This window comes from Sorex fumeus, unplaced genomic scaffold (assembly GCF_029834395.1).
Source record: "Sorex fumeus unplaced genomic scaffold, SorFum_2.1 ptg000122l, whole genome shotgun sequence".
Lineage (NCBI taxonomy): Eukaryota > Metazoa > Chordata > Mammalia > Eulipotyphla > Soricidae > Sorex > Sorex fumeus.
The window spans coordinates 63,637,387-63,660,600 of NW_026606179.1; the positions used below are offsets into that span (position 1 = coordinate 63,637,387).

Below are 23,214 nucleotides of genomic sequence, written 5' to 3' on the forward strand. Positions count from 1 at the left end.
CTTAAATGGTAGGTATTCCCCGACTCTTTTGAAGCATACACGCATATATACATATGTACATGTCTGTGTATGTATACATGCTCATCTATAACCTTTGTGGGTCGTCAGTTTGGTTTGTTTGGTGCGGTGGGGACTATGCCCTGGCTCTGTGCTCAGGGATCACTCCTGGCGAGGGAGGAGCAGCCCAGGCCGTCAGCAGTCACTCGAGCCCGGGAAAGTGGGGCTGTGTGGTCAGAGGGCACTGGCTCGCCTTCTCACGGTCATCAAAGAGCCTTGAAATGCTGCGTATGTCAACACATGTGGCTTCTCTTCCTGTCCCGGCCCAGGCTCTGGGCGAGCTAACTGGGGCGTCCAGTCCCTGCCGGGCTCCTTGCTCCGCCGAGCAGTCTGGGAGTGGTCAGCTGTTCAGTGATCTCGCCAGGCCGCCCCATGTCCCCCAGATTCTGTGTGGTCACTCCGCGCAGCACCTCCCCAGGGGTCATACAGGGGTCATGCAGGGGTACACTTCCCCTCCTGTCCCATGCGAGAACCAGGGACCAATTACTCCTGGCAGTGCTCAGGGGACCAGATGGGATGCCGGGGATTGAACCTGGGTCTGGCGTGTGTAAGTCAAACGCCCTCCCCGCTGTGCTATCGCTCTGGCCCAGGATATAGTTTCTCTCAAGGCTGAGGCCGGGCCTACACGCCCTGGTCACCACCATCACCCACCTCATTCTGCAAGTTTGCATTGGTGTTCCTGGTGTCCTCCAGGGAGGCCAGGGTCTCTGTCTTCTCCTGGGACAGTTGCTGCATAAAATGCCTGGCATCTTCCGCTGTCTGCACAGCCTGGAGAGAGAAACCTCGTTGAGCCAGGCCGGGGGGGGGGGGCAGGGAGGGGTTGGCAACAGTGGCACAACACAGCGCGAAATGCCCCACAAACCACCCACACCTGCCACAGTGGCTCCGGCCCCGCTGGCCGCCGGTTCATCCTGCGGGGACTCACGTCTGAGCCGCTCAGCAGCAAGACTGACACCCAGAAACAGCCCAGGGCTCCCAAGAGCCTCCATTCCTCACACAGAATAAAAATGACATGAGCGGACAGCTAAGCAGGCCTGGGTGGAAAGCGTGGGGGCGGGGGGGAAGGAGAGGAGATGTGAGCAGTGAGCACAGGTGTGGGAATGGGAGAAAGGCAAACCCTGAGTGAGGTGGGAAGAGAGAACACCTGCCCGGCACCAGGCACCCTCGAGTCCAGGCTGCCCTGCACCGGGCACACTGCTGGTGGCACAGGGCACCCCCGAGACCCAAGTGAGCAGACTCAGGGCAACCGCTCAAAGTCCCCCCGGAAGACACTGCTTTGCTTTACAACTTAGTGCCTCTCTCATGCCTTCCCTTACGTCTTGAAGAGCCACAGTGCAATCTTCCGTGAGAACTCCCCCCGGAAATGAACATACTGTCCTTTCTCGGTTTTATTCACAGCTTATGCCTTGTCCTAGAGGTCAGCAGGCACGTGGTGACGAGCTGTCCCTGCGCCCGCAGCAAACAGCCCGTGACACACGGGTTCCGTGGGGATCCACCGCTCCTTGTGCCGACGAAGAGCAATCCTCTTAACCGCTAAAAGGGGGTGCCCGGGGCCAACGGGGGTCGGGCCTGCTCCACTTTACCGTAAAAGACTGCAGCGTCTTGAGCTCTCTGATCTTGAAGGTGAGCCTGATCTTGTCCTTCCTCAGTATGCGGTTCTCCTTCTGGGCCTCCAGGAGGTTGGCCGAGACGTGGTTGCTGGTCTGGGCCAGCCGACTGACCTCCTTCTGGAGGAGGAAGTAACTGCCGGCCAGCTGCTCCTTCTCCCGCAGGATCTCGGCCACCTTCTTGTCTGACCGCGCCTTCTCCTCCAGCAGGTCCAGGTGCTCGGCCTGCAGCCCCTGGGCACGCGCCCGCAGCTCCTCCGCCTCCTGCTCCAGCAGCCCCAGGCGGCCTCGCAGCTGGCTGGCCTCGTGGGCGGCCGCCTGGGTCTCCTTGGCGCGGGCCTCCCGCTCCTGCGCCAGGGCCTGCTGTGCTGCGAGCCTGTCCTCCGCCAGCCGCAGGCACTCCTCCTGCCGCTCGGCGTCAAGCGCCTCCTTGGCCTGCAGCACGCTGGCGTGTGTCTTCTCCAGGCTGCGGGCTGCGTCCCTGGCCTCCTGCAGCGCCGCCTCGAGGGCGCCCTGGCTGGCCGCCAGCCCCTGGAGCTCCTGCTGCAGCACCTCCAGCTCGGCCTTGTGCACGGTCTTGGTGGCCTCGTCCAGCTGCGTGCGCAGGCAGCTGGCCTCGGTGCCCAGCAGCTCCTTGGCCTGTAGCGCCGCCTCCAGGCTGGCGCCCAGCTTCTCCTGCTCCTGGCGCAGCAGGTCCTTCTCGAGCTGCAGCTCCTTGTTCCTCTGAGCCAGGCCGTCACGCTCCAGCTTCAGGGCCACACACAGGCTGTCGAGCTCCAACTGCTTCTCGAGGGCCGACTCTTTCTCGGCCGTGAGCTCCTCGATCTCTTGCACCAGCGACTTCTGATCCCAAGCCAGCTCATGATAGGAGCACTGCAGCTTCTGGATGATGTTGTCCTTGTCCTTGGCCAGGGATAGGTTCTCCAGAACCAGCTTCTTGACATGCTCCTCCAGCTGGCCCCTCTCCTCCAGGCCCTTCTTACACTCAGCCACCAGGCTGCTCTTGCTCATCTGCAGCTCCTCCACCAGGGCCTGCAGCCCCACCTTGGCGACCTGCAGGGCGTCGTTCTCCGCGCCCACCCTCTGGAGCTCCTCCTGCACCGCCCTGGCTTCTTCCAGCACTTTCTCTTTCTCCGCCTCGAGGGCTTCTCGGCCGAGCTGCTCCTCCTGCCAGAGCTTCTCTGCGGCCCGCCTGGCCTCGATGACCTTCTCCTTGTCGCAGCGTATGGCTTGGTTCAACAGCCAGAGTTTCCTCTGCTCTTCCCGCAGCGAAGAGTTTTTGGCCTCCGCTTCCTTCAACTTCAATAGCAATGACTCTCTCTCTGACTTCAGAGAGAGCTTCTCCTTCGCCAGCAATTGATTCTCTGACCTCAGGGCCCTGAGATCCTCCGACATCAGCTCAATTTCCTCTGATGTTATTAGGGAAGTTAATGACTACAGAAACAAAAGCGGGGAAGAACGGAAACAAGAATGAGATCAAGCAGGCACAAGCAAGCCAAGCACTTAATGTGGCCTAAACACCAGAAATGAAAATGGCAGAGTAGTCTTACCTGCACACGCGTGCATACGTGCATGCACACACAAACACACAAACACGTGCGCGCACACAAACGCACACACACGCACACACACATACACTCGCAGGATGGAGAGGCTCAAACACAGTTAACTTCACAGGGTCAACATATCTACCTGCCTATTTTGTGGATGGGGGCCCCACACCTGGTGGTGTTCGGGTCTCGCTCAGGGTTCTGTGCTCAGGGATCACTGCTGGCAGGGCCGGAGGACCATACGGGATGCTGGGGATCAACCCAGGTTGGCCAAGTACAAGGCAGCACTACCCATTCTACTATCAGCCATTTTATTTTTGAAATGCCGTCTGAAATTATTCCTGACAGCTCCCCGGAAGTTTTAAGTACAGTTGGATCTTGACATTGGGGCATAAGATTTTTCCCCCCACTTCAATTATTCCATTACAAAATCCATCACTCTGTCATAGAAGGGATGCATTAAAAAACTAGTTTCCAGTACAATTCAAAGAACTACAAAAAGTATTTTGTTGTTGAACTTTGTGCAGGAGGGGAAGGGAAAAGCAACCATTGCTTGCAAAACGATTTTCACAGGGACAAACAGAGGCAGGAAATGGACTTAGTCCCAAAAGTTTTACACTTTATAGAAAATCCAGACTAATCCACCAAGCTTTGGAGACTGAAGCCAACAGGTTTTGCTTGCCAAACACAGTAACAACAAGTCTCAAAATGGAGACATTAGTGGGCCCGCTCGAGCAAATCGATGAACAATGGGAGGGCAGTGTTTGCAGAAATTTGGGAGGGGCCCAGGGGCTCCAGGAGGAGTGGCCGCACACGGGCCAGAGTCTCCCTCACCTGCTCTCCCTGCCCGTCAGCAACGGGTTGTGCGTCTTCGTTTCTGAGTCTCAATGCACACCATAGTTTAACCGCCATGTACTTTCCAGAACTTTCTGCAGCAAGGGCTATCTTCTCTGTCCAGCTCAGCAGCCATGAGCCGCAGCAGGCTACTGGCGTGCGCTGGGCAGCTGACCGCTGACGGTCAGGTTACTGGAATGGGACTGACCTGAGCATGCACACGAGGCTGCTGGCCACAGAACTGGGCCGTGCAGGTGGTCCAGAGAGGAGACGTAGCCCTGGCTCTGGTGCGTGGTGGAAAGAGGCCGGGCACCAACACACACGCGGGCCATGGCCGCCGCTCAGCAGCCCTGGTTTCCTCTGATGTAAGCTCGGTTCCGTTTTCTTTCCACTGGCTTATAGATATGTATACACACACATATACATACAAGCACATATATGTATAGGCATACACATATATGTATAAACTATACATGGGACCAAGTGTGTAAAACTGAAAATGTATCAAAATATGTACATATGAATTAAAATACACTTATTATATGGATATAAAGATGTACACATATGTACATGTTATGTATGTACACACATATATGTGTGTGTACATTATTTTCCTTCTTGTTTTGGGGTTCACACCCGGCAGAGGTCACGGCTTCCTCCTGGGTGCTTGGGGGACCATGGGGGATGCTGGGGATCCCCCGGTGGGTCACGTGCACAGCAAGTGCCCTCTCACTGCACTAGTTCCAGCCGCTTTATTTCTCCCCACTGAGCTTCGAACCTTAACATTTCTTTGATACATGAAAAAATGCCTTTGAGCAGTCAAGTGAAAACACGAAGGCCTGAACTTACTGAGCAAGCTAAAAACAAAACAGACAACCCAAGCTGGGGTCCCTGGGCTTCTATGTGCTCTGCCGGGCGCCCCGGGAGCAACCCCCTTCTGGCTCTCACAGGCGCCGACGGACGGAGGAAGTGTCTGAGGCTGCAGGCCGAGGCCCCCAACAGAGCCCGACCCCGAGACGGCGGCCCTGCGCCCACACACCTTGGCCTTGTCGGCTTGCATCTTCAGCTCGGCCACCTCCCGCAGCAGGCTCCCGTTCTCCGCCTGCACTGCCTGCAGCTTCTCCTCCGCCTGCAGCAGCAGCTTCTGCAGGGCCTGCAGCGCCTCCTCGTGCTGCGCCTGGCTCTCCGTGGTGGACTTGGCGTGCTCGGCCTGCAGAGCCTGGGACTGGCTGCGGCTCACGTCCACCTTCTCCCCCTGCGGGGAGCCGGGGGCCACCATCAGCTGTGGGCCCCCTGCCTGCCCCCAGCACACACGCGCGCACACACACACACACACAACGCATACAATGCACACAAACACACAAACACACAAACATACCCGCACACACACGGCGACTCTGCTCACCAGCACATACACACACACAATGTGAGCCTCAGAGGCGATAGGGCCGAGCTCGCCTGAGGAGGCTTCGCTTTGCCCTCAGCAATGTAAAGATCAGCGTCCGACTCCCCTGGTACTCACCAAACTCCGAAGCTCTTTCTCCAAAGCCTCCTTCACTCGACTGACTTCGTTCAAGTTCTCCTGAAGACTACGAAGCGCTAGCTCCTTCCCCTGCAGCTCCTCGGCCAGGCTCTCGGCCTACCAGAGAGACAAGGATGGAGTGAATGGACCAAGGGGACGAACAGGAACAGGAAGGGGAAAACAAAACAGAAAGCACGTATGAGAAGCCCATGACCCAACACAACCCCGAAAAACAGAGGCGTGAGGTGAGTGCGATTGCCTGAAGTTCTCAAAGCCAAGGCCTTGGCGCCGTCAGTTCTGGTGATGACTGTCTAGTGGTTACTGAAAACGGCTCAAACAGAGGCGTTTTCTAGACCTACATTTGGAGTGGCCTGCTATAGAACAATATATATATTGTTCTATAGCACAGTGGGTAGGGCGTTCGCCTTACAAGCGGCCAACATGGCCGACCCGAGTTCGATTCCTCCGCCCCTCTCGGAGAGCCCGGCAAGCTACCGAGAGTATTCGATATGCCAGACACAGTAACAACAAAGTCTCCAATGGAGACGTTACTGGGCCCGCTCGAGCAAATCGACGATCAACGGGAGGGCCTTTACCTTTTACCTTACCTTTACATTTGGAGTGACCAGAAAATAAGAAAGCCTATGAGAAAGACTGACTTTCCAGGGGCGGGGAGACGGCACAAAGGGCTGGAGTACACACCAGGCCCGAGTTGGAACTGCAGCACCACTGGGCGAGCCTGAGATCGGTCCACAAGCTGAAAGACCCACTACTGCTGGGTGGGAGGACCCCAGAGCCGAGAGCATGGCTTGGCGAGGAAGAAGGACGTAAGCAAGGGAGGAGGGAGGCTAAGGATACGAAGGAGGGAGGGAGGAAACAGGGAAGAAAGGGAAAGGGAGGGAAGGGAGGGAAGAAAATGTTATCTTTTTTTTTTTTTTGGCCCGCTTGAGCTAATTGGTGAACAAAGGGAGGACAGTGACAATGACAGTGACCCTATGGGATGCTGGAGATCGAACTCACGTAGGCCGTGTGCAAGGCAAATGCCCTTCCCACTGTACTATCACTCTGGCCCCCAAGATTTACTTTCTTGTAGTTTCTTGTCTGTGACTTTAAAAGTTTGAGGGGTTTCAATATGAAATTTAAATTGAAGAACCTCTAATCCACTAGACAGCAGAACGTGACGTTTGTTACATCTTGATGCGAACAAGTGGTTCAACTATGCCCTGCTGTGTCCTAGGAATTGATTCTGTTTGTTTCTGGAATGTCAGCTAAGGAGTCCTGAGTCCTGAGAGGAACTCCCGGGGGTCTCTGGGTCCTTCTGTTATGTCTGTCAGTCCTGTCTACAAATCCCACAGCCCTTCCATCTTGGCCAACAGAGAAGTTTCTTCAACAAAGCGCACAGCGCCATGGGGGTCGGTGGGGGGCGGCTGGGAGGGTGCGTCCTGCCACCACAATCCTATAGGAGTTAAAGGGCATTTTTCCAAGGGGCTCCTGGGTGAGAACTGCAGCTTCCTCGGCTTGGCCCAGATCTCACTGTCTTGTCCTTCCCCAGGGTCAGGGCTACCATGAGAGTCCATGTCCGTGGCCAGCAGGAGGCCATGCTGGAAGGCGGACTTGGCCCAAGCACCCCTTAGAGGCTGAAAGGGATGAAATCTCTGCAGGGCTGGGCAGGGGCTTGTGCTGCAGGCAGGGAGGGGCCGGCAATGAGAAATACCAAGATGGGCCACGTCACCAGCCCTGAGGGAGCTCAGAGGCTCAGAGGCATTGAGCACCAGCTGGAAACTGAGGCGCCTCGGGGAGAGGTTGGCAAAGCCAGTCACACGAGCAGGTGGTCAGCAAGGTCAGGGAAAGAACCCTGCGGCCAGACTTGAGCCCAAGGGTCTGGGCGGACTCGGCGAGTACGCAGGGGGCCTAAGGGGGGGGGCAGAGGTTTGCTTTGGGGGCTCCTATCTTGTTTTCTCACTGGCCTTGTGAAGAGTTCTCAGTTTCAGAAAGACCCCAGACGGGCCCGATTAGCCGGGGCCAAGGCTTGCACGGCATCTGGGTGCTGGGGACCAATGACAGTCCCAGAATCGTGCCGACACGTTCTCAGTCCCATCAGAGGGAACCGCACGGGACGTGACCGGGAGACCTGTCAGCACCAAGCCGGAACACGGCGGCGAGCAGACAGACACACAGCATGCAGGGAGCGAGCGTGGAAGTGGGCGAGGGCACCCGGGTACCAACCTGCCACTCTCGGCCCGCTTTGCATTCTCTAACTCCTGAATCTGCTGCTCAGCCACCTGGAGCTGCTGCCTGAGCTTCTCCATTCCCAATTGACCTCGGAACTGGCCTTTCGGAGCCCATCGAGCTGCAAGAGCTTCTGCTGGGTGGCCTCCAGCTGTGCCGTGGCGTCGGCCAGGGCCTGGGCTTGCTGCCTACACATGGCCCGCAACCCCTCCAGGTGCGTTACCTTCGTCTCCGCCTCCTGCAGCTTGTTCAGGGCGTCCTCCATCTCCACCAGGTGCTGGTCCTCGGTCTGGTCGAGCTTGGCCCGCGCGGCCTCCAGGCTGTTCTTCTGCTCCTGGGCTGTCCTGACCAGCCGCGACCTGAGCGTCTGCAGCTCAAAGGCGTGCGCTGCACGCTCAGCCACCTGCTGGGCCTTCGAGTTCTCTACCTCCTGCTGGTACTCGAACTGCAGCCTCTCCATCTGCATCTTGAGCTCGGCCAGCTCGGCCGCCTCGGCGCCCACGCCCCGGCTCACGGACGCCTTCGGCTCGCCCATGGCCTGTTGGTGCGGGGCGATGGCCGTCTCCAGCTTGGACTTCCACGGGGCGATCACGTCTGTGTTCTCCTCGTTGGCATGGTCCAGCTTAGTTCTCAGCCCCTCGTTCTCCTTGGCGAGCTTCTCGGAGGCCGCCTGCAGGGCCTTCACCTCCTTCTGGTGGGAAAACAAAATTTCCATGAACTTAAAACAGGAAGGAAAAGAAGCAGAAATAGAAATTATTCTTTTGCAAACTGACTGTTTGCTTTTTCTTGTTTTAAGGAATACCTTCCAATAAACTGGGGTTCTAAAGGATTTGATTTGTGCTGCTCGACTGAAAATCAAAGCTGAGGCAAAGGCGTAGACCCAACTGTCAGAACGAGAGGAAAACGCTCATCAACAGCAGCCTCCGGCCCCAAGGAGCAGAGGTGCCTCCGCCGGGCCCTGCCAGGTGCATGACCCCTGGTATCCCTGTCTGATTCGGAGTCTCCAGCAGAAGTGGTCCCGGCGGGGTCGGCCAGGCCACCCCGCATCCTTGCCTGCACCCTGCAAGCCTCTGGGACCTGCCCGGGCTTTACCTCCAGGTCGCCCTTGGTGATGGACTCCTCTTCGACTCGGAACTGGAGGTCCTCCACTTTCCTGTGGGGGAGAGGGAGAGTTGTGAGGGGCGTCACTGCTGCCCCCCTTGAGGGCCACCATCCTGTAGATGCACGCCTGACCCAGCCCCCGCCTCCACACACAGGAGGGCTGAGAGAGTCAGCGAGGGCCAGAGCGAGAGTACAGCGGGCAGGGCATTTGTCTTGGCACGTGGCCGTCCCGGGTTCAATTCCCAGCATCCCATTATGGTCCGCTGGGCAATGCCAGGAGTAATTCCTGAGTGCCGAGGCAGGGAGCATCGCTGGATTGACCCAAAAAGAAAAAAAACAAAGTCAGCGAGTCCCCTCGGCTGTGAGCACTGGGTGGTACCCGCAGGCTACAGGAGGAAGCTCTGTCGAGCCAACGCCAGGCGCAGTGTCATATCAGCCTTTTCTGCCTCGCAGCTAACAGAGGTGGTTAGAGACTGACCAGGTGCGCGTGCCAGTCCCTCCCAGCCAGCGCCTGTCCCCGCATCGGGACAACAACTGAGCCCCTGGGGGAGAAGCAGCAAATGACTCGGGGCCAGGGCGGGGGGGCAGGAGGGGCTCCCAGGGGACGTGGCGAGTTCGGCATGTGGAGCTGAGGGGCTGAGCCGGGCACTGGCAGTGCCCCTGGGCACCACACTGCCGGGAGCCCATCTGAGAAGACCGTCTTGGCCGGCACCCCGTGTCCGTCTGTCTGCAGCCTGGCCTGAGCCCTGCCTGTCTGCTGCCGTGCCCCATGGGTGCTGCGGGTTTCCTCCCGCCCAGGATTAACCCCAGGGACTCCCACAGGGCCCCACTGGGATACGACAGTTCCCGGCCACCCAGCACAGGTCTCCTGAACACCAGGCCACGTGGACACAGCAGGGAGGGCCGGGGGTGGCTGGGCTCCAGTGAGCTCCCCCCATCCCCCCCAATGAGGCCACTCTCAGGACTGGGCACCCGCTAGTTTGTGGTTCTCACAGCCCTGGAAGGCCAGGAGCACCCCACCCGAGGCAGCCCCCCAGCTCCTGGCACGGCCTCACCTCTTCTCCTCCTCCAGCTGGTTCAGCAGCTCCACCTTCTCCCAGTCGGTCGCTTCCAGCATGGCCCGCAGCTCGTCCATCTTGGCCTCCAGCTCCAGGACGTGCTGTGGAGGCAACTGCGCGTGAGTGTCCTCGCCCGCCCCCGACAGCCCTCTGTGGGCTGGCACCGCCACCTGCCACCGCGGCATGCTGAACACGTCTCCCACCTAAGCTGCAGCGTTTCTGGAAGGCCGGGGGGGAACCACACCACGAAAGCACCAGCGGGGATAACTCGGCGCTCCCTGAACCCCCACGGGGTGAGCAGAAGGTGCATGCGATCAAACCACGCGCCGGATGCCACCGCAACGACGGCAGACGGGGACCCACGGCCTCTCCCTGCACCGCCTGCACCAAGGTCGCGCCCAGCATTTGCCGCAAGCGTCTCTTGGCCCCGGCACTGCCGTCTGCACAGACGTCACCTGGTCGTGCCCGTCCCAGCCAGGGCCAGCTCCTGCTCTATCTCCCCCACATGGCTCGTGGCCTTGGCCACCTCCACCCGCTCCAGGTCTCGCTCGGCCAGCAGCTGCTCAATGTGCTGCTGCTTCTCCTTCAGCGCCTCCTGGAGGGCGGTTGTGCTGGAGATCTTGCAGGCATAGCGAGAGGAGGTTTCTGGCAACTGCAAAGGAAAAAGAGACGTGAAGGGGGTGGGGGTGGCGGACGCGGGCATGCACACGGCTATCCTCAGCAAAGCAGATGGAGCAGCGCTGCATCCGTGCATATGGGCCAGCGACTCTCAGCAGAAGCGTCTTGAAACCTTCCCGAAGGTCCTTGGACGGGACCTGGGCTCCACTGACCTCGGGCCTCGTGGGAATCCAGAGACTCTTCTGCAGAGCCGGAGGCAGCCCCCTCCACAGCCCGCTCTGGCCTGAGCTTCCTTAAGGCTGAGCCCTTGGCATGAGCTTGAGGCCGGGTCCAGCATCTTCAGCCTTGCAGGTCCGTCAGGGTCTCACAGGCAGCCTGGCCCTTCTCTCTTCCTCTTCCTTTCAGCTCACCTCGCTCTCCCCAGCACCCGCCCCAGGCCTGAATAGCAGTAACCAGAGACTCTTGTCTCTGGGAATGGCCCCGTGCCCCTGAGGGTCACTGGGTGTGACCCCATAAAAGACCCCTGTGCCATCTGCCTTCGAAAGGGGGGATGAGAGGCTAGAATGGTAAAGTTGCGGGGAAGGCGCTGGCCTTGCACGCCGCTGCCCGAACTGGATCCCAGGTACCCACCCCATAGGGTCCCGAGCCCACCAGGAGTGACTCCTGAGTGCAGAGCCCGGAGGAAGTCCTGAGCATTGCTGGGGTGTGGGCCAAAATCCAGGAAAAAAAGGAACAAGTGGTGGGTGAGCATGTGTGAGGGCTCACGCCCAGCGAGCAGGACAGCAAGGGCAGCTCAGGGGAAGACCAAGCACAAAGGGAAGGAGAGAAGAGGCAAAGACAGTGAGGAGGGGAGGGGAGTGGGCTGGAGGGCCGCGGGGACCGGGGGTCCTGTCCGTTCTGTCCTGGGCTCGTGGTCACTCATGGTCGCTCTGCAGACCAGTTTCCTTGCGGCACAATGGCCCCTGCAGGCGGGGACACAGCGGGACCTGGTCTTCATTCTTCAGGCACACGGTGGCGGGCGCTGGGGCGGGGGTGGCCGAGGACGTCCGCTCCTTCTGCTCGGCCACGCCTGACCCATCGCCCTGCTCTTGCCGCTTCCCTGCATCATCTGAGCTGCTGCCAATTGCCTGCTGACTGACGGGCCCAGCAGGGCCCAGGCTGTCCACTGCTGCTTTGCCTGCTGCGAACTCTCGAGCTACCTGGTTCTGTCCGGGGAGCGGGTCATCCTTGCCTCTGCGTAAGGATCTGGCCGTGACTCCCCAATACACTTAAAGTATATTGGTCAGATTAAATGCTCTCCCCAGGGCCAAAGAGATTTCTTTTTTGGGGGGTGGAAGGTGCTTTCAGAGGTTCAAGATCCAGCACTGTCAGGAGTGACCCCAAGAGCAGAGAGCCAGGAATAAGCCCTGAGCACCCCTGAGTGTGGCCCCAAAACCAAATAATAAATAAATAAAATTTCTAGGAGCACACGAGCTCTCCGGCCCAGCCATGTGCAGTGCTGCCGGGAACTGCAGTCAACTCTGATTTCAAGGGGTGGCTGGGAAGAGCTTGACAGCCTTGGGGGTCTCCACCAAGACCTGGGCTCAAACCCCCTCCACCGGGAGCAGCCCCCAAGCACCACGCCTGGAGTCCCTGAGCACTGCCAGGTGAGCCCCAAAACCAAAGAGCAAAAATAAACTAGGAAAGGTGGGCGGCGGTGTTCCCCGAGCCTCCTGGCCTGAGCGGGTGGGGCCGGCTGGACGCACGCGCTTCCTGGGCCCGAGACAGCTCCCTGAGGAAACGAGCACGGGAGCGAACGGCTTCTTTCAGCCAACCGTGGAGACCAGACTGCGAGGTTCAGGCGCCGGAGCAGGGAGAAAGCAGCACCCCTGGTATGGGGGGAGGCGGTGCTGAGGGGCTGGGCAAGGTCGGGGCCACGAGCTGAACTCAGGATGTTGATGCCAAAGCCTCTGCCCTGCGCATGGTGTGTGAGGCCCCAGGCTCCATGCCAGCAAGGCCGGACCCTCTGTGGGAGCCTGGTACCTCAGAAGAGCAACTCAGCCAACACGCGAACCGGGAGGCTCCCCCAGGGCACGCACGGACCTGTGTGCATGTATGTATGCGTGCACGTACGTTCCTGTGGGCATGTCTACACACAGCTGTGTGCGTGCGCGCGTTGTGTCTATGCAGTACGTGCCTGTGTGTATACACCCATCAGCCTGTGTATATACGGTATGCACTACGTGTACATGTATGAGTGCCTGTGTGTGTGTGAACGCTTGTGTGTGCACGTATGGAATTACGTTGTGGAGGTATACTTCCATGAAGCCACACAGACTCATTCTATATTCCTGTCATATGTGCTAACGGTGATGTGCAGTGTAGGAGTGAGCTCCACCCTGCGTAAAGATATGCAAGGCAGGGGCCAAAGAGCTGGAGAGCGAAGCCCCAGCGCTGCCCAGGCTCAATCCCGGAGGCCCGCCAGGAATAATCCCGAGCACAGAGGCGGGAGAAAGCCCTGGGCTCTGCCAGGTGTGACCCCAGAACAGAACAAAACAAGACAGCGGGGGGAGGCTGGAGATACGGCTCAGGCGTGGGGCTCTTGCTCGGAGGTGGGAGGCCCGGCTCAACCCCAGCACTGCAAACGGCCCCTTCAAGCACTGCAGGGTGTGGCCCACAGTCAAGCAGAGAAACAAAACCAAATTCCACAAATGGGCTGGCTCGCGAGGGAAGGAGAGGGGCTTCTGAGTCTGCTCCCCTCCTAAATGGCGAGGCGAGGGGAAGGAGGAGTCGGAAGTGAGGATGGAGGCAGGGCAGGGAAACCTGGTGGTGGTCGAGCAAGACAGGACTGGCCCCAGGCCTGTGCCCACGGCGCGCGGCCTCCTGGCTCCCGTTTCCGTGTCACCTGTTTTGTATCTTCCGTTGCACACACACTCACTCCCTCCTCTTCCGCATCGAGGGTCAATGCAGGGAGCAGAGGGGGCGGCAGGAAGCGCAGCCCCCAGCAAAGCCAGCCCCCCGGGACACGTCTCCATCGTGGGCCCGTTTCCCTGTGGACAATATCTCAGGACACCCTTGCACAGTCGGACACACTTTAGTGTTTAGGACTCAGAGAGACGTGAGGGGAGAAGCCACGAGGCCCCAGCTTTGACTTGCGGCCCCGCAATGGACAGAAGTCGAGGCCCCTCTGTGTCGACAGGGGTGCAGAGGGACAGGAGGGAGCAGGGAGGGACGGAGAGAGCAAACAAGCAACGCCAAGTGCCAAGCGTTCCCCAGAGTCCCTGGGTCCCGCTCTGACCCTCCGACGCCCCCTTCAGCTTCCCCACTTCATCGCTACGGCAGCCTGGGGCCGGAGACGAGCCCTGAGCACCGGAGGAAAGGCCCATCCCTGCTCCTGTCACCGGTGGTGGCTGGGAAGCCACTCGCCTGCCCCCCGGAGCTGCCCAGCCCACCCGGTCCTGTTCCGCCTCTCGCCCCTGGGGCCTGGGAGTCTGTGGGGGCCTGAGTATCGCACAGGGCGGGGGAGGGGGCTGCTTACTAGTTCCGTGTGGCTGGGCCTGCTGCTCACGGATGAGGCCACGGAGCTCACGGAGCTGAGCGAGGAGGCCGACGGGCGGCGCTTCAGGCTGGCGGGGGTGGTGGCCATCACACGCCTCGCGGGGGCCGCCTTGGCCTTGGCCGGCGTCGTGGAGGGGAAGCCGATCTTGGTGACTTTGTGAATGGGAGCAAACAAGCCGTACTTGGGCTGACACTGGAAGTACCTGCGGACAACGAGGATGGGGGGACAAAAGACACCTTTGGCAAGAGAGACAGGCGCCGACCGCGGAGTCCACTGAGTCCCACAGTCTCACACCCCCACAAACTAACACGCTCCCACAGCCCCACACTCCCACACAGTCACACCCCAACCAACTCTCCCACACTCTCACACTCCCACTCACCCCAACAAACACACTCACACCCCAACCAAGACTCCCACATTTCCACAGCCCCACACTCACATACACTCACTCCCCAACAAACACACACACTCACACACCCCAACCAACACTCCCACACACTCACGCCAACCAACACACACTCACACTCACACCCCAACCAAGACTCCCACATTTCCACAGCCCCACACTCACACACACTCACACCCCAACAAACACTCCCACACTCTCACACTCCCACTCACCCCAACAAACACACTCACACCCCAACCAACACTCCCACATTTCCACAGCCCCACACTCACATACACTCACTCCCCAACAAACACTCCCAGACTCACCCGAAGAAACACACACACTCACATCGCAACCAACACTCCCACACTCTCACACTTCCACCAAAACAAACACTCACATTCACACCCAAACCAACACTCCCACACTCCCACAAACTCAAACCCCAACACACACACACACTCACACCCCAACAAACACTCCCACATGCTCACAGCCGCCCCACACTCGCACACACTCACTCCCCTAGAAACACCCATTCACACACAACCAACACTCCCACACACTCACACCCCAACCAACACACACTCACACCCCAACAAACACTCCCAGACTCACCCCAAGAAACACACACACTGACATCGCAAACAATACTCCCACACTCTCACACTTCCACCCCAACAAATACACACACTCACACCCCAACAAACACTCCCACATTTCCAGAGCCCCACACTCACACACACTCACTCCCCAACAAACACTCATACCCTCCCACAGCCCCACACTCACACATACTCAAACCCCAACTAACACACACTTACACCCCAACCAACACTCCCAAACACTCTCACCCCAATAAACACTTCCACACTCACCCCAAGAAACACACACACTCACACCCCAACCAACACTCCCACACTCTCACACTCCCACCCCAACATACACACACTCAGAGCACAACAAACACACCCACATTTCCACAGCCCCAAACTCACACACACTCACTCCCCAACAAGCACTCATACCCTCCCACAGCCCCACACTCACACACTCACACCCCAACTAACACACACACTCACACCCCAACCGATATTCCCGCACTCCTACACACTCACACCCCAACCAACACTCCCACAGCCCCACACTCACACACTCACATCCCAACTAACACACACACTCACACCCCAACCGATATTCCCACACTCCTACACACTCACACACCAACCAACACTCCCACAGCCCCACACTCACACACTCACACCCCAACTAACATACACACTCACACCCCAACCGATATTCCCACGCTCCCACACACTCACACCCCAACCAACACTCCCACACTCCCAACGTCCCACACTCACACTCACACTCACACCCCAAAAAAAAACACACTTACACTCAAACCCCAACAAACACTCCCACACTCCCACAGCCCCAGTCACACACACGCACACCCAACCAACACTTGCACGCTCTCAAACCAACAATGACACGCTCTCATTCCCTCACAAACATGCTCACACCCCCACCAACACTCACATGCTCATGCCCTCACCAACATTCACAGCCCCACACTCACACGCTCACATACACACACCCTCATACATACATATCCACACTCCGAAGCACACACATTCATACATTCACACACACACTCCCTCGCACGCCTCCCACCCCCACCGCGCAAACCAAGGGCGATTCCAAGCAGCCTCCCCGGCATCTGAAGGGCGACAGCAGGCCCGGGGGTTCCTGCGGGCAAGCACAGCTGCATGTGGGAGCCCCAGGCTGTCCCCACATCCCTGCAGGGTCCCCGAGTGCCACCGGAAGTGGCCCCGCCTAAGAACCAAGTGAAGTGGCCTGCAGTCTCCTCAGCGCCTCCCGGGCACCGTGCATTGCCCCAGGCTGTCTGGGGGGGGGGGGGCAGGAGGACCCACCTCGTTCCGGCCACGGCGCCATCGTTCTTGCCCAGCGGCTTGTCCAGCTCCACGCCGCACCAATCCCCCTTGGCGAAGTCCGTCTCCCCGAGGAAGCGCACCACACCGGCCTCCACGCCTCCCACCTGCCAGAGGGACGCGGGTCAGGCACTCTGGACTGCGCAAAGCGCCCCCACCCCACGAAGGAACATTCTGGCTTCAGAGTAGGGATTTCCGGAAGAAACCCCAAAGGTCAAGGTGCCATTTCCCCCTGCAACCCCTACAGGGTGAGCAGACGCTGCTGCTCAGTGTCCATGCAAGGCAGCGGCGTTCACACCCACTCGCTTACACCGGTGGCCTGGCTGACCACACCCCTGGGAATCTCTGACCCAGGCCAGCCACCTGGTGTGGCGAGGGGGTCGCTGCCCCGTGGGTGTGGGAGCAGAGCCGTGGCAACCCCACCGCTGGAGAACAATTAAGCCAGAAACCAGCTAGAGGAAAATGACTGTTCTCATATCTTAGCGGAGTTCGATTTTCCAGTTCTCCTTCACTATGCCTTGGCTTGATGCTTGGCCCCCGGGACGCAGAGCAAAACAGAATCACAGCGCTGGACACTGACGGGAATGCTGACAAAAAGGGCCAGAGCACCGGGGGAAGGGCACTGGCTTTGTGTGTGGCCACCCTGGGTTCAATCTTCAGCACCCAAGATGGTCCCCCTAGCCCGCCAAGACTGATTCCTGAGTGCAAAGCCTGAGTGACCCATAAGCACTGCCAGGAGTGGCCCCAAAACCAAAAAGTCAAAACAGAAAGGGGGGGGGGAGAGAGAGAGAGAGAGAGAGAGAGAGAGAGAGAGAGAGAGAGAGAGAGAGAGACCTCAACTAATAATGCCTGAGAGCGCGGTTTTCTTTTTTCGGGTCTGGGGCAGGACTGGGTTCACGTGCTCGGGGGTCACTCGCAGCACGAGGGGTAGCAGCGTCACCCAGGACTGTCTCTGCAAGTCCTGAAGTGCCATGTGCAAAGGCCCTGGCACAGCCTCCGTGGCCAGGCGTGGGCCCTGGGCACTGTGAGTGTGACAAGGAATAAAAGAACAAGAGACAGGTGGCTGGGGTGGCGGCCCTGGGCTGAGAAGAGGCTGCAAAGTTCATCGGCGAAGAATTTGGCACAGAACATGCCGTCCCTGACCCGGAAACAGCCTCCTGGAACAGCACAGCTAGAAGCCAGTCACGTCTCTCAAGACCCTGACTTCATATCCTGGAAATATCATCTGCCCAAAACTGCCGCAAGCCTGTCTCCAGAACATTCTGTCAGAGCTCAGCTGGAGAGAAGGGAAGTGATCTCCCAAGGTCAGGAGAACCACCGCACATCAGCCCGGAGAAGCTCTTCACGGTTGGGCTCTGAGACGCCACAGGACGGACAGAGTGACCTCCCGCTCTGAGACACCATAAGACTGACTGTCCCACTCTGCGACCCCTGCCTACTTGCGAGCACAGACGGGACTTGAGGTCAGAGCTGGGCATTTCCAGTGAGCCCACTGAGGGTCCCTGAGTCTCCAGAGAGAACCAAAGTAGCACAAGCATGGGGGCAGTCTGTCCACTGCCAGTGACAGGGAGTGCCAGGGGCAGGGGACCGCCTTCCACAGGCCTAAGGCTGGAACAGCCGTCTCAGAGCCTCCGAAGGGCTCCTCCGAGGTCAGTCACGTAAACATCGGGGCCAGCTGGCGCAGAACCTGGACTTCCTGTGCGCAGGGAAGAATGGGGCAAAGGGCAGGAGGCCCTTTGGAGAGCCGGGAGGGCGCCAGCCCTGCACGGGAGCTTCGCCTCGGTGCCCCGAGGCCAGCCCCCACTCGCCACGGCCTCCTGACCACGGCTGCGTTAGGCCGTGGAGCGCCAAGCAAACCTTCCTTGAATTAGGAAAAAGACCAAAGAAAGTGTTTGGGTTTTCTTTTTTCCCCCTTCTTCTTTCAGAAAACAGCCATTATGCTGGTTGTGGTCCCCCAAAAAAACCCTCAAAAACTTCATTTTGAAAGGCGTGCTCGAGCTGAGGTATGGAGCGATGGAACAGCACAGCGGGCAGGGCGTTGGCCTTGCACACACCTGCCCGGATGTGGTCCCTGAGCACAGGGCCAGGACTCAGCCCTGAGCACCACCACCAATAAATGAATAACTGATCAGAGTTATTCACCGCAGAGCCAGTGGCAGTGTCCCCGCTCCCTTGTTCCAACGACACTGGTGTCCCTATGTCCGGGTGTGGACGGTTGTGAATGCAAGTTAAAAAAAAAAAGTCTTTTTTCTTCTTTGGGTCTTTGGGTCACACCTGGCGATGCTGAGGGGTGAGTCGTGGCTCTGCATTCAGGAATCATTCCTGCGATGCTTAGGGGACCCTATGGGATACCGGGGAACCCAGTTTGCTGAGTGCAAGGCAAACGCCCTCTCTGCTGTACTACTGCTCCAGCCCCCCAAACAGTCTTTAAACCGTGAGTCTCCTCCAGCTCCAATTCCCTCCCCGTGTTACTCTTTGGCCATCCCTGAACCCTGACCGTGACCCTCCAGGACCCTCCGAGGGCCACCCTGCGCCTGCACAGCTCTCCTCTCCGGCCTCCACAGCTCTGACACCGGCCTGGCGATGGCCATCCCTGTGGTCCCCGGGAAGCCACTGGCTCCGGGCCAGCCCCCAGTCTGTCTGGTCAGAGCCGCCCGCCTCAGACGTCCCCGAGGTGACTTTTCCCGGCCGCTTCCCACGGGTTCTGAAAGCGTTATTGAGTGCTTCTGCTGGGGAGAACAGTTGTCTACAGCCAAGCGCCTCTGCTTAGGGGAGCTGTGCAGAGGAATGGGCTTGGGGTGGACTGAGGATGCCATGTGCAGGGACCTGGTGACCCCCACCAGAAACTCATCTCACAAAGGGTGCCCCCTCGCCCCCACCGAAGGCCTTCCAGGAGCTGCTCAGAGAAACCCAAGAGCAGGTGCTGAGTCTGAAGATCGAGCAACCAAGACAGCAAAACATACTCCTGAGAATGTTCCGGAGACGGGTCCCTACCCGTGGCCTACCCAGGGTCCATCCCCGACACCCCAGATGGTCCCCTGAGCCCTACCAGATCCCTGAGTTCAGCACCAGGAGGAAGCCCTGAGCATGGCCAGGTGTGGCCCAAACACCAAACCACACACGTCTGGAGAGACGGCTCAGGGCTTGCGCACGGAATGGCCTGGAGCGGCTCGGGGTGAGCCCTGTGACGCCCCAAACACAAACATCACAAACCAGAGCAATGGAACCGATTTCCAACTTTGTTCGTTGGTTTGTTTTTTGAGTCACAGTCAGAGTGCTCAGGGCTTACTTCTGGCTTGGTGCTCAGGGATCACTCCGGGATGTGCTTGGGGGACTGTACATGGGACCAAGACTTAAACCCCGGGTCAGAGGCATCCAAAGCACACGGCCTCCCCACGGCATGACCCCTCCACCCTGTTTTGGCTAAACTGGTAAAACTGGCAGCATCCCCGCACGCATCCATCACGCTGGAAACTGCAGGACCAGGTGTCCTGGCTGCTCGTGCTTCCACCCAAACCGCGAGTCTGGGAAAGCTGATGGACCAGACAGGCGAATGGACACCCACCCGCGACCGCTGCCCTCGGCACTCACCAGCACCCGGTCCCCGAGCTTCAGCTCCTGCTCCCCGTTCTTGAGGGAGCCAGCCTCCGAGAGGTTGGAGATGGACTCGCTGGCCGTCCTGGTCAGGTTGCTGATGTGAGGGGTGGCCGGTGCCTCCTTCGCGGAGGGCTGGGGTGCCTTCGGGGCGGCCGCAGGGGCCGGGGCGGCTGACAGGGGCGGTGTGGCCTGGGCAGCAGGCGCTGGCTGCAGGCCGTTGGTCTCATCGTCGGCCTGCCAGCTCCTGCTCAGCTTGGACGGCCGGATGAAGATGCCCTTCAGCGGCTCGCACTGGAAGTAGCGCACACCCGCCACCGAGCCGTCGTTCTTGCCGATGGGCTCGTCCAAGACGATCCCGGCCCACTGACCAGGGGCAAACTGGGTCTCCCCGAGGAACTGGATGAATCCAGGCTTGTTCCCCTTCACCCAGACTCGTTCCCCGACCTGGAAGTCGTCCACAAACTCCTCCTGCGTCTCCGAGGAGGGGGCGCTGGGGGTTTTCTCCCCAGGCACGGACTTCTCAACGGGAGCAGCCGCTGGAACAGCAGAAAGGGTCAGAAGGGTCAGAAGGGTCAGGAAGGGCCTGTCCAGGTCCAGTTAAAGTGTGGTTGGGGGTGGCCACACCCAGCAGTGCTTGGGACTACTCCCAGCCAATGCCGGGGGCTGCTTGTGGTGAAGCCTGGCCGGGCCCGCCGTGAAGGGGACGTGCCTACCTACTGCAGCATCCCAGGCCACAGTCATATTTGGGCAGCTGAGGGGAAATCTTTGGACACACCCCGTGATGCTACGGACCAAGCCAGGCGAAAGCTCCAACCCAGTGTCTTATTTCTGCTGTGTCCACTGGCCCATCTTCTTTTTCTTTTAGGGGGGGAGCACTCCAGCCAGTCCGCAGGGCCTATTTCTGACTCTGCGCTCAGGGTCACTCATGTGAGGTTGAGGCTGGAGAGTCCCATGGGGTGCCGGTTGCCCTCCCCACTGTACTGTGGCTACGGCCGGCAATGAGGCCCTTTAGTCCAGGTGAGTCCACCTCCCTCAGCCTGTCCCCAAGCCCGGGCGAGGGGGCTAGCAGTTAGGAGGGAGCGTGTTGGTCGCCTCAGCTGTCACCAGTTGCCGTGACACGAAAGTCACAGAACGTGAGACTCGTGTGTGAGAGCTGTCCCCAGAGCCATGAACGTGCCTACAGCTCAGGGAGCCCTTCCCGGGCGAGGACTCGGGAGGGGGTTCCCGGGTGGAAATGAGTCTCCCCTGGCCCGGGCTGAGCGCACTTACCGGCCGAGGGCGCCTTCAGGGCCCAGCTCCCATGCTTGAGGATCTTGGTGGGGGCCTTCAGCCCGCTGGGCCTCAGCAGACTCATGGTCAGGTGGTCAGACGCTGCCGCGGCCACTACCGGGCCCTGACTGTCGAGCCCACTGTGGGGCCTTCTGAGGCGCACTCGTTCTCAGGGATAAATCTCTGAAGAGCAGAGGAGAGAGTCTGTCTCACGGGAGCGACCACAGCAGCTTCCGGAGCCCAGAGAGCTGCCAGTCTGAGACTCGCCACCCCGAGTGCGACCCCCAGCCTCCCGCACAGCCCCCTGAGCCCACCAAGTGTCATTCCTGCACAAAAACTCAATCCCAAACAGACAAACAAACAACAGCAGATTCAGGGCCAGAGGGCAGAGGGGACAGGTACTTGCCCTGCGGGCAGCTGACCCTCACGCCCTCCCTGGCATCACACCCACCCCCAAACACATTCAGGAGCCAGAAATCGTCCCTGTGCACTGTGAGTGCCACTGACCACCTTCCCGTCCAGACACTGACTAGCCGGGAGGCGACTCAGCAGTGATGGCTGGTCTTGTGTGTGCATGTGTGCGTATGTATGTGTGTGAGAGGCCCGGGGTTACACACAGAAGCTAAGGCAAGCAACAGGCACACTTTTTTCTATGGGCTGAGAAGTGCCAGGGAAAAGGGCCCAGCAAGACTGCGCCAAAGGGGGGCTGGAGAGCGATAGCACAGTGGGTAGGGCGTTTGCCTTGCACGTGGCCGACCCAGGTTCGATTCCCAGCATCCCATATGGTCCCCTGAGCACTGCCAGGACTGATTCCTGAGTGCAGACCCAGGAGTAAATCCTGTGCATCACCAGGTGCGACCCAAAAAGAAAAAAAATTGCGCCAAAGGGGAGCGAAGGAGGTTTTGGCGTTTCCTTCGTTCCTTGTGACGGTGCCCAAGTTTGATAACCACAAGCCAGTATTAACTGCATTTCTTAACCCACAGAACTGAGGCAGACATGTGGATGGGGGAAGCATCGCCATGGCAATGGAACTCCGAGGAAGTCAACAATAGCTTCATGGCCACCAAAAGACCACCTGAGGGCACGGGACCCAAGGTCTGGTCAAAATTAACCCACATTAGGAGGCCCAGAGCAGGCTGGACCCCCCGAGGGAATAGGAACAAAGGCCAGGAAAGGAATTTCTAAGAGGACCTTGGACCACTCAACTCTACCCCCTTGGCAACCACCCTAGCAACGGACTCTAGGTAGCTAGAAACTCCCACCAGGGGCAGCCTGGGGAAAACCCGAGATTAGCCCCCTTGAACCAAGGGAGGGCGCTCATGTGTGCCCGAGCCCAGGGACTGCTCTTGCCTACGAGGTCGGTCATGTCACGGGCTTCTCCCCTCCTGAGGTGTGGACTTTCGGACCGAACGCAACCAGGCAACCTAACGTGTTCAGTGGCTTTCTGCGCCTCTGGAGAAGCCGCACTCTCTCTCGAGCGTGTTACTCCCTCCCTCATTTCCCCTTCCTAAAAGCCTCCAAATAAAATGTTCCTGCTTCATGCTCATCTCCTGAAATGATTTTCTGCGAGAAGGACAAAGGCCCGGGGGCCTGAGGAGGTCGAGGATCGACTCCCTTTCCCTGAAAAGGGCAACCCCTCACTCCGGCCCGAGACCCCGGGAAGGCCTAGTGGGTGTCGTGTGGCTGGTAGGGCTCGTCGCGCTCATCAGTGCCAGCGCTCCAGCCAGTCCCGGGGGAGTGACATCTTCTCCTCTGCTTCTCATCAGCCCCCCATGAGGGCCCACTGACTTCAGAGTCATTCCGTATTTAATAGAAAAGTCCGCAGGGGGCAGAGAGGCAGGACAGTGGGGAGGGCACTTGCCTTCTATCCAGTTGTCCTGGGCTC

General features: G+C 59.1%; 1 protein-coding gene across 1 annotated transcript; it reads right to left on the reverse strand.

Moving 5' to 3' along the window:
* Positions 1-1,369: 1,369 nt before the first annotated feature.
* Positions 1,370-21,414, reverse strand: LOC130043746 (CAP-Gly domain-containing linker protein 1-like). Its single transcript, XM_056136161.1, is given in 14 exon segments — positions 1,370-1,375; positions 1,641-1,727; positions 2,217-2,507; positions 5,583-5,687; positions 7,793-7,893; positions 7,896-8,493; positions 8,895-8,952; positions 9,956-10,059; positions 10,414-10,430; positions 10,433-10,610; positions 14,094-14,316; positions 16,446-16,570; positions 20,055-20,596; positions 21,330-21,414. Coding segments are annotated over 14 exon segments (2,520 nt in total).
* Between the last annotated feature and the right edge of the window lie 1,800 nt (positions 21,415-23,214).